Below are 17,703 nucleotides of genomic sequence, written 5' to 3'. Positions count from 1 at the left end.
CTTTTTTCAACCAAAATAACTATGTAACTATGTAACATCCCAGGCAGCCTCCCCTGTACCCCAGGAGCACTTTACATCCCAGGCAGCCTCCCCTGTACCCCAGGAGCACTTTACATCCCAGGCAGCCTCCCCTGTACCCCAGGAGCACTTCACATCCCAGGCAGCCTCCCCTGTACCCCAGGAGCACTTCACATCCCAGGCAGCCTCCCCTGTACCCCAGGAGCACTTCACATCCCAGCCAGTCTCCCCTGTACCCCAGGAGCACTTCACATCCCAGCCAGTCTCCCCTGTACCCCAGGAGCACTTCACATACCAGCCAGCCTCCCCTGTACCCCAGGAGTGCTACACATTCCAGCCAGCCTTCCCTGTACCCCAGGAGCATTACACGTCTCAGCCAGCCTTCCCTGTACCCCAGGAGCACTGCACGCCCCAGCCAGCTTCCCCTGTACCCCAGGAGCACTACACGCCCAAGCCAGCCTCCCATATACCCCAGGAGCGCTACGCCCCAGCCAGCCTCCCCCTGTACCTCAGGAACGCTACACGTCCTAGCCAGCCTCCTCTGTACCCCAGGAACGCTACACGCCCCAGCCAGCCTCCCCTGTACCCCAGGAGCTCTACATGTCCCAGCCTGCCTCCCCTGTACCCAAGGAGAACTACACGCCCCAGCCAGCCTCCCCTGTACGCCAGGAGCGCTACACGTCCCAGCCAGCCTCCCCTGTACCCCAGGAGCACTACACGTCCCAGCCAGCCTCCCCTGTGCCCCAGGAGCACTACACGTCCCAGCCAGCCTCCCCCTGTACGTCAGGAACGCTACACGTCCCAGCCAGCCTCCCCTGTACCCCAGGAATGCTATACGTCCTAGCCAGCCTCCCCTGTACCCCAGGAATGCTATACGTCCTAGCCAGCCTCCCCTGTACCCCAGGAACGCTATACGTCCTAGCCAGCCTCCCCTGTACCCCAGGAGAACTACACGCTCCAGCCAGCCTCCCCTATTCCCCAGGAGCACTACACGTCCCAGCCATCCTCCCCTGTACCCCAGGAGTGCTACACGCCCCAGCCAGCCCCCCTGTACCCCAGGAGCGCTACACGTCCCAGCCAGCCTCCCCTGTACCCCAGGAGCACTACACATCCCAGCCAGCCTCCCCTGTACCCCAGGAGCGCTACACGCCCCAGCCAGCCTCCCCTGTACCCCAGGAGCATTACACGCCCCAGCCAGCCTCCCCTGTACCCCAGGAGCGCTACACGCCCCAGCCAGCCTCCCCTGTACCCCAGGAGCATTACACGTCCCAGCCAGCCTCCCCTGTACCCAGGAGCACTACACGCCCCAGCCAGCCCCCCTGTACCCCAGGAGCATTACACGTCCCAGGCAGCCTCCCCTGTACCCCAGGAGCGCTACACGCCCCAGCTAGTCTCCCCTGTACCCCAGGAGCATTACACGTCCAAGCCAGCCTCCCCTGTACCCAGGAGCACTACACGCCCCAGCCAGCCTCCCCTGTACCCCAGGAGCTCTACATATCCCAGCCAGCCTCCCCTATACCCAGGAGCGCTACACGCCCTAGCTAGTTTCTCCTGTACCCCAGGAGCACTACACGTCCCAGCCAGCCTCCCCTATACCCCAAGAGCTCTACACATCCCAGCCAGCCTCCCCTATACCCCAGGAGCACTACACGTCCCAGCCAGCCTCCCCTGTACCCCAGGAGCACTACACGTCCCAGCCAGCCTCCCCTGTACCCCAGGAGTGCTACACATCCCAGCCAGCCTCCCCTGTACCCCAGGAGCACTACATGTCCCAGCTAGCCTCCCCTGTACCCCAGGAGCACTACACGTCCCAGCCAGCCTTCCCTGTACCCCAAGAGCACTACACGTCCCAGCTAGCCTTCCTTATAGCCCAGGGGCTGCTGCTGATCCCAGATGAATACATATCGCTTCTCTGCAAGTGTCTAGAGGAGCCAGACTTCCACTTCCTCCACAGGAATCTTTGTACAGCAGCAGACATATTTTTGCCTCAGAGCAAACCTTGCCTTGATAAAGGGGCCCTACATGGCTCCAAACATTGGCCATATGCTTTTACATGGAACTAATAACAGAGCAGGGACAAGGTCCTGCAGCACCCAAGGCTGAGACACCAAAGTGCGCCCCTCCATCCCTCCCACCCCAGCCGTCACACACTGATTGCCAATAGACTAAGAGATGCCCCAGGGCCCCCAATCCCCCCCCCCCCCCCCCAACACCTTAATCTCTAGTTATCTGGCTTGCAGTCACTGCCACATATCCATTTTTCTTATTTCTCTCTGCTTTAAACACAACGGGGGAATGAAAGTTGAGTGAGTTGTGTGTCCCCTCTTACACTCTCTCGCCTCTGCCTCGGTTCAGCCCTGACTAATAAAGATTAACTTTGGATGTGCCAGCTCTTTACTTTGTTGATTATAGGCCAGGAGAGCTGCACAATGCACATCCTAGCCAGCCTCCCGGATAGCTCCCAACAGTCCCTCTTTGGGAACCCAGTCCCTCTGTCCCTCTTTCCTCCCTATTTGTTCCTCTTTCAGGACAGATGCGCAGTTCTGTGTAAATATATGTATTTTTCTCCTCAAACTGTGTTTAACTGACAATCAATTTTATTTCCATCCATTAAATTTATATATTCCTAATTTTCAAGTGTTAATCCTGCGTTCACAGTACGGAGCGGCCCGTCTTCGGAGGCCCGAGTGCTTCCAAGGGCTGTCGAAGTCTCCCAATCCCGGAAGAGAGCAGTCTATGACCAAACATGGGAGCCTGCGGGGCAACGCGGACACCGGGAGGAGAACGGGAAACCTCATTAGGACCCAGAGCCTTCCCTCTCTTTAGGTAAGTATATCTTTTTTTATTTTAAAAAAGGCTGTAGACACCCTTTAAAGTGAACCTAAAGCCTAGAAAAAAAAATTAGATTAACTCACCTGGGGCTTCCCTCAGCCCCCTGCAGCCGATCGGTGCCCTCGCAGCTCCGGTCCGATGCCTCTGGACCCGCCGGTCGACGACTTCCGGTTTCGCCGTCACCGGCCGACAGGCATGGGAACGCGAGTGATTGTTCGCATTCCCAGCCTGTATATCGCCCCCTATGCTGCTAGGGGGCGATATACAGGCTGGGAACGCGAACAATCATTTGCGTTCCCATGCCTGTCGGCCGATGACAGCCAAACCGGAAGTGTTCGCCGGTGGGTCCTGGAGCGTCAGAGCGGGGCTGCGAGGGCACCGTTCGGCTGCAGGGGGCTGAGGGAAGCCCCAGGTGAGTTAATCTCATTTTTTTTTCTAGGCTTTAGGTTCACTTTAAATGTCTTGAAACAGTAGATGGGAGGAAGAGAGAACCAACCCATAAAATAATGTGAATAGTAATGTTATTTTCTATGTAAGCCTATGAAGGGGTCAGCCCCTTTCAGCATCGCTCTCGTTTGTTCTGAATAGAGATATGTGTGCATCTGATGTTTGCTTTAACTTCACTTGTCTGTTGTTATATTGAGCAGCTTTTGACTGTTGCCATATTTTGTAATACTGTTTTCTAAGGCTTTAGAATAAAGAGATATTTGAAAACTAATAGAGATGTGTGTGATGAGTACAAGATTAAATAAAAGCTGTCCCTCTATTCACCACAAGGTGGCAACCTCACTTATATCAAGTGGAACGCACAGACAACAAGTGGTGGAACGCAGAGGCAGGAAGTTAGAGGTCAAGAAGAGGGAGGAAATGGAGAAGAGACATTGTTGGGACTGGCAGAGCAGAGGAGGTAATAAGATCTTACTATATTTTTTTTACACCCGTTAGGCCGTCCATGTCCCATCTCCGATCACCAGCCGCTGCTACTAAACATAAAGAACAGTAATAGATGGATGGATCTCATTTAGAGGGTAATAGCATGACCCATAGCACTATACTGAGAACAATGAGACATTCCCACCAGGCTCTGCTGCAGAGAAGCTTATACTCTATTAACGCTCTAATGTCTCCCCCACAGCCCTTCAGGCACACTCACATGGGGGGCTGGGAGATCAGGTGGGGTTTATCATGCAGGGGTAATAGTCTGGTGGGCATCCATGGGGACCCACCTACACATGGGGTGGGGGTGGGGCACATGGAAGCTCAGCTGGTAGAACAATACTTAAAAAACACACACATACACATATATATGATCCCGCTGCCAATGTGTTAACTTATTTTGCAACATATGAGAATTTGCATCCTATTGGAGAAGATTAGTGTTAGGCAAAGGGGATGACAGATTAGTGTTAGGCAGATGATAGTTTTAGGCACAGAATAGGGCAGGTTAGGCATGGGATGGGTGGAGGGTAGTTTAAGGCACAGAATAGGGTAAGTTAGGCATGGCATGGGATGGGTGAAGGGTAGCTTTAGGTACAGGATAGGGTAAGTTAGGCATGGGATGGGTGAAGGGTAGTTTTAGGCACAGGATAGGGTAAGTTAGGCATGGGATGGGTAAAGGGTAGTTTTAGGCACAGGATAGGGTAAGTTAGGCATGGCATGGGATGGGTGAAGGGTAGTTTTAGGTACAGGATAGGGTAAGTTAGGGATGGGTGAAGGGTAGTTTTAGGCACAGGATAGAGTAAGTTAGGCATGGGATGGGTAAAGGGTAGTTTTAGGTACAGGATAGGGTAGGTTAGGCATGGGATGGGTAAAGGGTAGTTTTAGGTACAGGATAGGGTAAGTTAGGGATGGGATGGGTAGTTTTACTGGATAGGGCAGGTTAGGCTTGAGATGGGTGGAGTCTTAAGCACAGGTTAGGGCAGATTAGTATTAGGCAGACAGGTTGGAAGGTTCATGTGAGGCGGAGAAATGGTAGAGGTCGCAAATTCTGATAAAGTTGCAAATATTTTCACTACAGGTAACATTTTCTGCAACCTGTCAGAATGTGTACCCCATAGGACAAGAATTCTGACAAAGTTGCATTTATTTTCACAATACCGTGAGGAACTGTTTGGGCCCTTTGCTTTCCTGAGATTTTTTACATATCATAACTGTCCTATCTTTCTGCAAATAACTTTATTTTGATCCACCCCAGTTGCAGTCCTCTCATTTTATAGTCCACTGTAGTTACAGTGCTGCAAGTTATAGCACTTCTAGTTACAGGTGTCTGATGTATAATGACCCTCATTTACCGTGCGCTCATAGTTATGGTTTCCACTATAATTATTATTTAGTATTTGTATAGCACTGGCATCTTCTGCAGCACTTCACTGAGTTTATATTGTGTTGTCAATCCAAAGAGATAACAACTAAAGTTGTTCAGGTGATACCTTTAATGAGGCCTCTTGCACACTGCAACTGATTCCGATTCAGATTCCGCTTTTTAATCAGTTTTTACATCCGATTCAGATTCCGATTTTCAGTTTGCTCCCTGCACACTGCAAATCGGAATCTGAATCGGATGTAAAAACTGATTAAAAAGCGGAATCTGAATCGGAATCGCTTGCAGTGTGCAAGAGGCCTAACTGTACAAGATTTGTTTGCACGCTTTTGAAACTTTAAAAGGAACCTAAAGTGAGAAGTATATGGAGGCTGCCATATTCCATGTAAACAATACTAGTTGCCTGGCAGCCCTGCTGATCTATTTGGCTGCTGTAGTGTCTGAATCACACCAGAAACAAGCATGCAGCTAATCTTGTCAGATCTGACAGTGTCAGAAACACCTGATCTGCTGCATGCTTGTTCTGGGTCTATAGCTAATAGTATTAGATGCAGAGGATAAGCCAGACCGCCAGGCAACTGGTATTGCTTATAAGGAAATAAATATTGCAGCCTCCATATCCCTCTCATTTCAGGTGTCCTTTAAAGAGAGTCTGAAGCGAGAATAAATCTCGCATCAGACCTCATAGATAGCAGGGACATGCGCGCCCCTGCTAAACCGCCGCTATCCCGCGGCTTAACGGGGGTCCCTTCACCCCCAAATCCCCTCCGTACAGTGGGGGAGCGCTTCCGCATTGGGGCAGGGCTAAGCGCCACAGCCCTGCCCCACGCGCGTCTGTCAGACGCGTATCTCCGCCTCTCCCCCGCCCCTCTCAGTCTTCCTTCACTGAGAGGGGCGGGGGAGAGGCGGCGATGCGCGTCTGATAGGCAGGGCTGCAACCGTTAGCCCTGCCTCCATGAAGAGAATTTTACGACCAAGTTCGTGACCAACTTTTGCGGGGGTGGGTTTGGGGGTGAAGGGCGCGATAGCGGCGGTTTAGCAGGGGCACACATGCCCCTACTAACTATGAGCTCTGAAGCGAGATTTATTCTCGCTTCAGAGTCTCTTTAAGTGTTTTCTTCAGGCATGTTACAGAACTGGATCAGAATCGCTTGCCTGAAAAAAAAAAAGCGTAAAGTTTTGAAAGCTTGCAGAAAAATCTTGTACAGTCATTAAAGCTATCACCTAAATAACTTTTGTTGTTATCTCTTCGGATTCTTTCCATGACGAACACCGGACCACATGCAAATAGTATTGTCGCTAACTGTCCCCTGGTGGGGCTCACAATCTAATCTGTATCGTAGTCATAGATCCACCATAATCTAGGGCTAATTTTAGGGAAAGCCAGATGGGGAGAACATGCAAACTCTGTGCAGATAGTTCCCTGGCTGGGAATCGAACACTTGGGACGCAGCCCTGCAAGGCAATGCTATCCACTATGGCATTGTGCTGCCCATAGTAAGTTGTAGTACACATAGTTATTATTATGTATTTATATATCTCTTCACAGATTATATAGCCTTGTCACTAACCATCTCTCATAGGAGCTCACAATTTAATCCTTATCATAGTCATATGTCCATGGCAGTGTTGGGCCAAATTGAGAGGGGGGTGTCATTTAACTTCCCTGTATGTTTTTGGGATGTGGGAGGAAACTGGAGTCCCCAGAGGAAACCCACAAAGACACAGAGAACATACAAACTATATGCAAATAGTGCCATGGCTGGAAATCAAACTGGGAACCCATTGCTGCAAAGCGAGAGTGCTATCCACTATGCAACTGTGCTGCCCATAACGGGTTACTGTTATATCCTCTCATTCCCCAGTAAAAAGTGCCACCAGTCAATTATAGTCTTCTCTGATAAACAACCTTTAGTTACAGTGCCCCAAGATATATCCCCCAGTTATAGTGCCACCAGACAATTTTTATTATTATTATTATTATTATTATTATTTAGTATTTATATAGCGCCGACATATTACGCAGCGCTGTACAGTGTGTATATATATATATATATATATATATATATATATATATATATCTTGTCACTAACTGTCCCTCAAAGGAACTCACAATCTAATCCCTACCATTGCCATATGTCTATATTATGTAGTGTAAGTACTGTGGTCTAGGGACAATTTTTTTTTTTTTTTTTTTTTTTTTTAGGGGGAGCCAATTAACTTATCCGTATGTTTTTGGAATGTGGGAGGAAACCGGAGTGCCCGGAGGAAACCCACGCAGACACGGAGAGAACATACAAACTCTTTGCAGATAGTGCCCTGGCTGGGACTCGAACCAGGGACCCAGCGCTGCAAGGCGAGAGAGCTAACCACTACGCCACCGTGCTGCCCCTATGACAATGATAGCTTTCCCAGATATACTACCCCCAGTTACAGTGCACTGTTTTTCAACTGCTCCTGTGACCCTGCTGGGCACTTACAGGCATCTGCAAGCATTCAGCATGGGTGGAAGGTCGATGCCTATACCAAGCATGTACATTTGAGTGGGTGGGCAGCCACCTGCTAAATGCGGTGAATTTATACCAGTCAGCAACCACACCGCATATCAACTACTGACATCGGTTGCATTACACCTTATTCCCTGCAGATCAGTGACTGAACTATGTAGCTAGGCGGCAGTGTAGCCATCCCAGTGAACTGGCCTAGGATAGTCCCCTCTGGTATAGTATCCTGGCATGCTCACTCTTTGCAGAGTGTGGTACAGAGAAGGTGCTGGTAATATACTTTACCTCTCCTATTCCTCTTCTCCTAAAGCTGATGTCACTGTACTCATGAGAACTTAGGCTGCCTCCTCCCTCCTGCTGCATCTGTTCTGATATATTCCCTGCGTGATGTCATCACTCCAGAGCACACAGGGCACATGGTAAGCTGCTTTCACTGTACTCATGAGTGCTTAGGCTGCCTCCTCCCTCCTGCTACATCTGCTCTGATCTGTTCCCTCCGTGATGTCATCACTCCAGAGCACTCAGGACATGTAAGAGGAGGCAGCCTGAGCACTCCTGAGCATAGTGACAGGGATATCAAGCATATTCCCAGCTCCTTCTGCATGCCAAACTCTGCAGTGGTGAATAGAAATTACAGCACTATGGTTAACATCTGTGAGCTGCACATCAATCATCCTGGGCTGTGAGCAGGGCTGTGGAGTCGAAGTCGAAGCAATTTTTGGGTACCTGGAGTCGGGAAAAAATGCACCGACTCTGACTCCTAATGAATTTAAACTGTAATTAAAGTAGAAAATATGATAAAATGTTCTATTCCTCAGATAATAGTCATCATAAATAATTTATATATACAGTAATAGCTGTGCTTAGTCCACAAAAATGAAAAAAACAATCAAAAAATAGTTATTTGTGCTGCTTCAATAAAGCAGTCCCCGTATTTTTAAAGTCAGATATACACATCTGATTGTGACTGTATATATGATCTGTACACAGGAATCTCTTATATATATATATATGTTACGGCCAGAACCCGAAGTGTGGCTACTTCGCGTTCTGGCCAGCCACTTCGGGTTCTGGCCGGCCAATGTGCGAAGTGGCCGCAGCGCAGCAGCCAATGTTAGAAATGTAATGTTTACGCCGTCTCGCTGCGTCCAAATTGATGACAACTTGCTTAATTTAATGAAATATAGCCGGCGGCAATGTAATAGATGAAGCCGCCGGCTTTCGCACTGCCTCTCTCCTCTCCCCCCTCCCCTCCCCCCCCCCCCCCCCTCTCCTCTTCCCGCCTCCCATACAATATACGTAGCAGCCGGGGACATGCAGCCGGAGAGTCGTTCGTCGCAGCAGGGCAGCAGAGCGGGGAGGCTGCAGACATTGCTTCTGCCAGCACCCGCTCTGCAGGAACGGCAGGATTCCCCTGCCGCGACGAACGACTCTCGGGACACGCGTGTCCCCGCCGGCTGCTACTTATTGTATGGGGGGGGGGGGGGAGGAGAGAGGCAGTGCGAAAGCCGGCGGCTTCATCTATTACATTGCCGCCGGCTATATTTTATTAAATTAAGCAAGTTGTCATCAATTCGGCCGCAAGAGACGGCGTAAACATTACATTTCTAACATTAAGAGATGCATTTCATGTTACATACTTTCAATCAACAAGATTGTAATAAGCAAATTAGAGGAGTCGGAATCGATGGAATCCTAACCTGAGGAGTCGGAGTCTGTAGATTTTTGTAACGACTCCACATCCCTAGCTGTGGGCTGGGTGTTTTGTCCCCACAGGGTGACAGAAAGATTTTGCAGGTAGACTGAGGGCCAGGGTGAGGGGAACACAGGACACTAGCAGTGGATATCAAAAGTGGGCATTTCACTGTTAATACAAGTCAAGCAATCACAAAAAAAGTGATACAGGAGGACTAGGCCCCAGTAGACTTACAAACAAAGAGGTACAGGAATAAATGGTACAGTAGGAGGGGAAGAGGACCTGTCCCATCAGGCTTTCAATCTAAGAGGAGTAGGAACATGTAGTATACAGTTAGCACTCTCATTTTGCAGCACTGGGTATCCGGTTCCAATTTCAGCTAGGGCACTATCTGCACAGAGTTTGTAAGTTCTACCATTTTTTTGTGCATTTCCTCCAGCACTCAGATTTCCTACCACATCCCAAATACATACAGATAAGTTAACTGGTTTGTCCTAAATGGGCCCTAGACTATGATACATGTGTGATACAGACATATGACTGTGGTAGGGATTAGATTGTGAGCCCCTCTGAGGGACCGTTAAGTGGCAAGACAATATACTCTGTACAGCGCTGCAGAAGATGTTGGTGCTGTATAAATACTAAATAATAATAATACAGATGGAGAAAAGAGAACCTGTCCCATCAGGCTTGCAATCTAAGAAGTGAAGGAACACAGGCTACAGTAAGAGGGGAAGAGGACCTGTCTCAATAGGCTTACACTATAAGAGGTGAGGGGACACAGGATACAGTAGGAGGGAAGAGGACCTGTCTCATAAGGCTTACCATATTAGAGGTGAGGGAACACAGGCTACAGTAGGGGAAGATGACCTGTCCCATCAGGCTTACAACCTATGAAGTGAGGTAACACAGGATAGAGGAGGAGGGGATGAAGACTCTTCGCTATCAGGCTTACAGAGGTAGGAGTACTCAGGATAGAGTAGAAGGAGAAGAGTACCTGTCCCACAATGCGTTTCCTAGGAAATGTAATAACTCAATATGTGAACATTATGTGATTGGTCTTTTCCCGCTTCTGCTGTAAGAGGGGACATACCTCAGAGTAAAAGGGGAAGAGGCCATTGCCCCATAAGGTCCACAATGAACCTCAGCAATGGGAGTGACTGCTTGGAGGAATGACAGGTGCTCTGCTCCGACACTTTTCCAAAACAACTTCCATGGACAAAATATAAGGGTTCACAGGGTGCACATAGGCAGATCTCGAAGCTTTGGGAAGCATGTAGAGTAGTTACAGAAAGGTACCGGATAACTTATCTGACATAGGCTTTGCTGAAGCTCATTGTGTACAGATCTGCTTTTAGAGAACCATGTCCCCTTCTGTCTAAAGTAGCCATGTTTCTGAAGTCCAGTGTGGTGACATCATTAACATTACACACATATATTCCTCAGCACTCCTTCACAGTGATCTGCAGCCACCCACTGTATGATAACTGACAGGTGACCACCACCCGATAAAAATATATTGTGGATTGGATCACAGAAATAAAACAATGTTTATTCAACCTAAAATCCGCACCACAATCTTAAAGGGGAATTGAAGAGAGAGGTATATGGAGGCTGCCATGTTTATTTCCTTTTAAGCAATACCAGTTGCCTGGCAGCCCTGCTGATCCTCTGCCTCTAATACTATTAGCCATAGCCCCTGAACAAGCATGCAGCAAGCCCCTGAACAAGCATGCAGCAGATCAGGTGTTTCAGACTTTAAAGTCAGATCTGACAAGACTAGCTGCATGCTTGTTTCTGGAGTTATTCAGATACTATTGCAGAGAAATAGACCAGCAGGGCTGCCAGGCAACTGGTATGGATTAAAAGGAAATAAATATGGCAGCCTCTGTATACCTTACTTCAGTTCCCCTTTAAAAACTGATACGTACATCGGGGTTCTTGCATACAAGACACAGACTCGCATAGAATCACATTAGAAATAATTCCTTTGTGGAATACCGGCTCCAGAATTTGCCCATAAACCCTGACCACAGTGCTGGCCGAAACCTGGTCGGGTGTGGAGACCAGGGCTGTGAAGTTGGAGTCGAGGAGTCTGAGCAATTTTGGGTACCTGGAGTCGGATGATTTTTGTACCAAATCCACAGCCTTGGTAAATACCTAGAGTCGGAGTTAGAGTCGGTGGTTTCATAAACTGAGGAGTCAGAGTCGGCTGATTTTTGTACCGACTCCACAGCCCTGGTGGAGATGTGGGCAAACTTTGGAGACTGTATTGCACAAAGCACTTTGTATGTGATTAATTCAATTCTATGCATCTGTCTGCATGGACCCACAATGTAAGTATCAGTTTTTAAAGGACAACTGTAATGGGAGGGATATGGATCCTGCCATATTTCCTTCCTTTTAAACAATACCGGTTGCCTGGCTATCGCTAATCCTTTGCCTCTAATACTTTTAGCTATAGAGGCTGAACAAGCATACTGCAGATCAGGTGTTTCTGACATTATTGTCAGATCTGACTGGATTAGCTGTGTGCTTGTTTTAGGTGTTGTTCAGACACTACTGCAGCTAAATAGCATCAGCAGGACTGCCAGGCAACTTGTATTGTTTAAAAGGAAATAAATATGGCAGCCTCCATATCCCTCTCACTACAGCTGTCCTTTAAGATTGCGATGCTGATTTTAAGTTGAATATACATTGTTTTATTGCCATTATCCGATCCACTGTATATTTTTATCGGGTGGCAGCCTCCTGTCAGTTATCATACACTGGGTGGCTGCAGATCACTGTGAAGGAGCACTGAGGAATATGTCACTTTGGCCTTTGTGGATAAAAGGAGCCTCTGGCAGCTACGGATTGTTCTGGAAGCGCTTGTATTTTTTCATTCTGTTGACATCATAACATTGCACATAGACCAGTCCGATAAACCGTGGAAATATGTCACTGGATCATCATGGTGATTCCACAATTATGTGACCAATGACTACATACTGGGACAGAAAGTTAAAGAGTCCAAGTAACGGAGACATTTGTGACAGTAATGGGCTTAAAAACACGCTATTAAAAAAAAATTAAAGAGAAAAAAAGTTTGCTTTAACAGATCTCTTCAGCTCCTCTGTCTGCATCTTGGCACTAATCACATTACTTTCTATATAGAATGTGCTCTTGTGAACTCTCCTGATTGGTTCCATCACAGTTCCTCCATCTTCCTTTTCAAATAAACAACAAGCAGAAGATTCCAGAAGTGCCCAAGAAGAGTTCTGTTCTGCTGACAGGAGAGGTGAGCGGTGCAAGGGATTATGGGACAATATCCAGTAACTGCAAGGGTGTGTCGGTGTTGTGACTGTATCATTGTGTGCGTCAGGTTCCCATAAGGTGTCAGGATGTCACCATATGTTTCTTCATCCTTGAGGGACAGTATTTAGGACACAAGGACCTCTACAAGGACATTATGATGGAGAATCAGCCGCCCCTCACATCACCGGGTAAGAGGAGACTTTAATTTCTTGTAGAGGAGAGAGTATGGAAGGTCCACCTAGATCCCCCATCATCTGATAATCAACAGAGACAATGTACTCAGTCGGTGTGTGTTTCCTACAGATGGATCCAGTAACAGAAACCCACCAGAGGGATGTACAATTGTCACTGATTCCCACGATACTCAAAAAGATCACCCCATCCTTCTACATAATCAGGTAAGTGGAGTCAAATATATAGAATTATTAAAAAAAAGTGTGTAACAAGACATGGATCAAAGATGCTATTATTGTTTAACTATATAAACTTCTTTATTGTAAAGCGAACTGAGCTGCTCTATTTAATTAAATTTTTTAAGGGACACACCCAGGATAAAAAATAAACAAAAATCAAATTACCTCGGGCTTCCTCCATTCCCTGGCAGCCATCCTGTGCCCTAGCTGCAGCTCAGCACATTGCCGGTGGCCCAGGCTCCCCTCCGGTATCAGAGGCCTAGTTGTGCTCCACCGTGTGTCTCACATAGTCGCACTGATGTCATCCGGACTGTACAGCGCAGTACAATCCGAACACTGGAGCGCAAGTAGATGCCGACCTACCGAAGTCGGCATCTGCACCGTAGGAGACCGGGAGCCACCGGAGCTTCGTCGAGGGCACAGGACGGCTGCCAGGGGCTGGAGGAAGCCAGAGGTAAGTTGATTTTTGTTTGTTTTTTACCCTAGACCTTCCATTTTAAAGGAAACCTGAACAGACTTTAAAAATAGCAAGGAGAACGTCAGCGCATACCACTAAGGCTGCATCTGAAATGGCCACCAGCTCAGTGTGCAGCACCTAAATAGATTTTCTGCACACTTCACATTCAATTCAGATGCAAATCATATGCAAATCTGCTACTACTTATTATGCAAACAGGAAACTCAGGAGGAGGGGCTGGGAGCAGCTAACCTGATAGTTACATAGTTACAAAGTTAAGGAAAGATGGGGGGGAAAGGCTGGGCATCCCTAAACACATGTTGCAATTGAATGGTTAATCGCACAGGCATACACCGCCTCTGTCAGACTGAAAAATGCACGCCCTGCATCCAAGACAAGTGCTAACATTTATTAAGCTAGGAGGAACTTTAGCTTCCAATATGGTTTGCATGCAAAGTATATTATACTAGAGACTTGCGCCGTGGTGAGGCAAACCTCCGGGCAAGTGACCTAACCTAAATTTAAAACCTTGGGATAAGTAGTAGCAGATTTGCATATGATTTGCATCTGAATTGAATGCGAAGTGTGCAGAAAATCTATTTAGGTGCTGCACACTGAGCTGGTGGCCATTTCAGATGCAGCCTTAGTGGTATGCGCTGGCGTTCTCCTCGCTGCTCAACAAAATGTAAGTTACACATTTTTTTGCTTAGCTGCTCCCAAGGTTTTAAATTTAGGTTAGGTCACTTGCCCGGAGGTTTGCCTCACCGTGGTGCAAGTGTCTAGTATAATATACTTTGCATGCAAACCATATTGGAAGCTAAAGTTCCTCCTAGTATAAAGCCAATGGGTACCGGATTCAAAAAGAAAAAGTCAGATACTCACCTAAGGAGAGGGAAGGCTCGGTCCTAATGAGCCTTCCCTCTCCTCTCCCGGTGCCCTCGGTGCTGCGCTGGCTCTCCCGTTCGCGTCCGCCGCCGCAGGGACTTCGGAGGTCTTCGGGAGCACTCGAGCTTCCGAAGACGGGCCGCTCCATACTACGTACGCGCGAGTGCATCATAGAGGGCGCTCGCGCATGCGTAGCATGGAGCGGCCGCGTCATCGGGAGCCCGAGTGCTCCCGAAGGCTTCCGAAAGCTCCCGAAGGCATGCGGAAGTGGCAGTGTTTGACCGAACTGGTCGAATACTGCCACGGGGGATCCTGCACGGGACCGGGCACCGGGAGAGGAGGGGGAAGGCTCATTAGGACCGAGCCTTCCCTCTCCTTAGGTGAGTATCTGACTTTTTCTTTTTGAATCTGGTAAACATTCACTTTAATAAATGTTAGCACTTGTCTTGGATGCAGGGCGTGCATTTTTCAGTCTGACAGAGGCGGTGTATGCCTGTGCGATTAACTATTCAATTGCAACATGTGTTTAGGGATGCGCAGCCTTCCCCCCCACCTTTTCCAGACTTGAAAAATAGAACACTGATTTTACCTGGGGCTTTCTCCAGCCCTCAGTTGCCCACGAGGTCCCTTGGTGTCTTCTGGGTGTCCTCCCTTGTCCCGCTGGCAGCTCTGCTAGCTGCACAACCCGGCTGGGAGTCATGCGCATGCGCAGCCCATCCGCATGTCCGTCTCAATTACGCACCCATTGCTGTGAGCATTCTACACATGTGCAGTTCTCAAAAGAATGAACCACGCATATACAGAATGCTCAGGATGACAGGCCCGTGGATGGGCAGCACATGCGCAGTTGCGCCTGACTCCCGGCTGGGTTGCATAGCCAACAGAGCTGCCAGAAGGTCTCTCACCCCAACCCCCGCCCCCCTCAATGGCACACTATTGCTAACCTCCCTTATGGGAAGATTAATTTAAAAAAAAAAATGCTGCTCAGGTCACTTTTAATACATAGAAGTTAAAGCGAACCTTAAAGTGGATCCGAGATGAAAAACTAACTATAACAAGTAACTTGTCTATATATCTTATCTAAAGTTTAGATAGTTTACAAAGCAAATCTAGCAGCAAACCTCTTCAATAGAATATGATTATTTCTTCCTGTGATACAATGACAGCAGCCATGTTGTTTGTAAACATTACAAACAGGCAAGCTTATCTGCATCTGCTGTGAAAAAAACATAACCCCCCCTCCTCCTCCCCTCAGCCTCTGAAATCTCTGGCTAGTAATACCTCCTTCCCCTGCTCAGACTGAGCTCCCATGAGCCCTTGCTACTGCCAAGGCTCTCTGAAAAGCTGTGGGCGAGGCTTGTTTAGTTTACAGGGAATTAGAGTATTAAAACAAAAACAAAGTATTTGGCTTGAGGAATGCCATATAAACAATAAGAAAGGAACACAATTATGCAATGAGTAAAAGTTAATCTCGGATCCACTTTAACTCTAAACAAAAAAAAAAATAAGTTTCACTTACCTGGGGCATCTACCAGCCCTTGCAGTCACACGTGGCTCCTCCCAGTTCGCCGCCGCCAGCTAGTTTCATTTTTGCCAAGTTGGAGTCGGCGGGCCACCACGTGTACCTTTGCACGTATTCCCGCTGATGCAGGAAGCTATCGCGGACATTAACACGCACATTTTTACGCATTGGCGGTGTTAATGTCTGCGATAGCTTCCTGCACCATTGGGAAAAATGAAACTAGCTGGCGGTGGAGAACCGGAGGAGCCACAAGTGACTGCGAGGGCACAGGATGGCTGCATGTGGGGCTGGTAGATGCCCCAGGTAAGTGAAACTCATTTTTTTTTAGTTAAGGTTCCCTTTAAAAAGCTTAAGGCCATGTCACATACAATTAATGGTTGTTTCTTTTATAGCGCCAAAAGGAATCCCATATCTGTTGATAAGCACAGAGTAAGTTCCCCCAAAATGATAATTATAATCAAATTGGAATAAAATTGGTGCCGCGAAGAGCATGCCCAATCGACGATGTGACCAATATTGGGCTGAAATTGGTAGCACGTATCAATCGGACATGCTGGAAAATCTCAGGGCCGACATGCGCGATCTGGGGCGTGACAAAAATGGCATGTGATACCCATGCTGTCAACACCGAGTGATTTCTGCGGAATATTGCATATGAGGCGCGTGTGTACACACACACACCACACACACACACACACACACACACACACACACACACACACACCCCCTACACACACCTACACCCCTACACACACCTACACCCCTACACACACCTACACCCCTACACACACACCCCTACACACACACACCTACACACACACACCTACACACACACACACCTACACACACACACACACCCCTACACACACACACACCCCTACACACACACACACACCCCTACACACACACCCCTACACACACACACACACACACACACACACACACACACACACACACACACACACACACACACCCCTACACACACACACACACACACCCCTACACACACCTACACCCCTACACACACCTACACCCCTACACACACCTACACCCCTACACACACACACACCCCTACACACACCTACACCCCTACACACACCTACACCCCTACACACACCTACACCCCTACACACACCTACACCCCTACACACACCTACACACACACACCCCTACACACACACACCCCTACACACACCTCTACACACACACACACACCCCTACACACACCTACACACACACACACACCTACACACACACACCTACACACCTACACACACACACCTACACACACACACCTACACCTACACACACACCTACACACACACACACCTACACACACACACACCTCTACACACACCTACACACACCTACACACACCTACACACACCTACACACACACACACACCTACACACACACCTACACACCTACACACCTACACACACACCTACACACACACACACACACACACACACACACACACACACACACACACCTACACCCCTACACACACCTACACCCCTACACACACCTACACACACCTACACCCCTACACACACCTACACACACACACACCTACACACACACACCTACACCCCTACACACACACCCCTACACACACACACCCCTACACACACACCCCTACACACACACACACACCCCTACACACACACACACACACACACCCCTACACACACACACACACACACACACACCCCCCTACACACACACACACACCCCTACACACACCTACACCCCTAC

At 48.3% G+C, this 17,703-nt stretch overlaps 1 protein-coding gene across 1 annotated transcript in view; it reads left to right on the top strand.

Annotated features, from left to right (window-relative positions):
- The first annotated feature begins 3,703 nt into the window (after window positions 1-3,703).
- The window catches only part of LOC137535134 (gastrula zinc finger protein XlCGF57.1-like), a 28,933-nt gene continuing 14,933 nt past the window's right edge, over window positions 3,704-17,703 (top strand). Inside the window, exons 1-4 of the mRNA XM_068256950.1 lie at window positions 3,704-3,757; window positions 12,527-12,650; window positions 12,735-12,855; window positions 12,971-13,065. Of these exons, the coding sequence (XP_068113051.1) occupies window positions 12,822-12,855; window positions 12,971-13,065 (129 nt within the window). The 5' untranslated portion in view covers window positions 3,704-3,757; window positions 12,527-12,650; window positions 12,735-12,821. The remainder of the gene's footprint in view (window positions 3,758-12,526; window positions 12,651-12,734; window positions 12,856-12,970; window positions 13,066-17,703) is intronic.

The sequence above is a fragment of the Hyperolius riggenbachi genome, chromosome 10, assembly GCF_040937935.1.
Source record: "Hyperolius riggenbachi isolate aHypRig1 chromosome 10, aHypRig1.pri, whole genome shotgun sequence".
Classification (NCBI taxonomy): Eukaryota; Metazoa; Chordata; class Amphibia; order Anura; family Hyperoliidae; genus Hyperolius; species Hyperolius riggenbachi.
The sequence above is the reverse complement of the archived record's forward strand: the minus strand, read 5'-3'. Positions and strand labels throughout refer to the sequence as shown.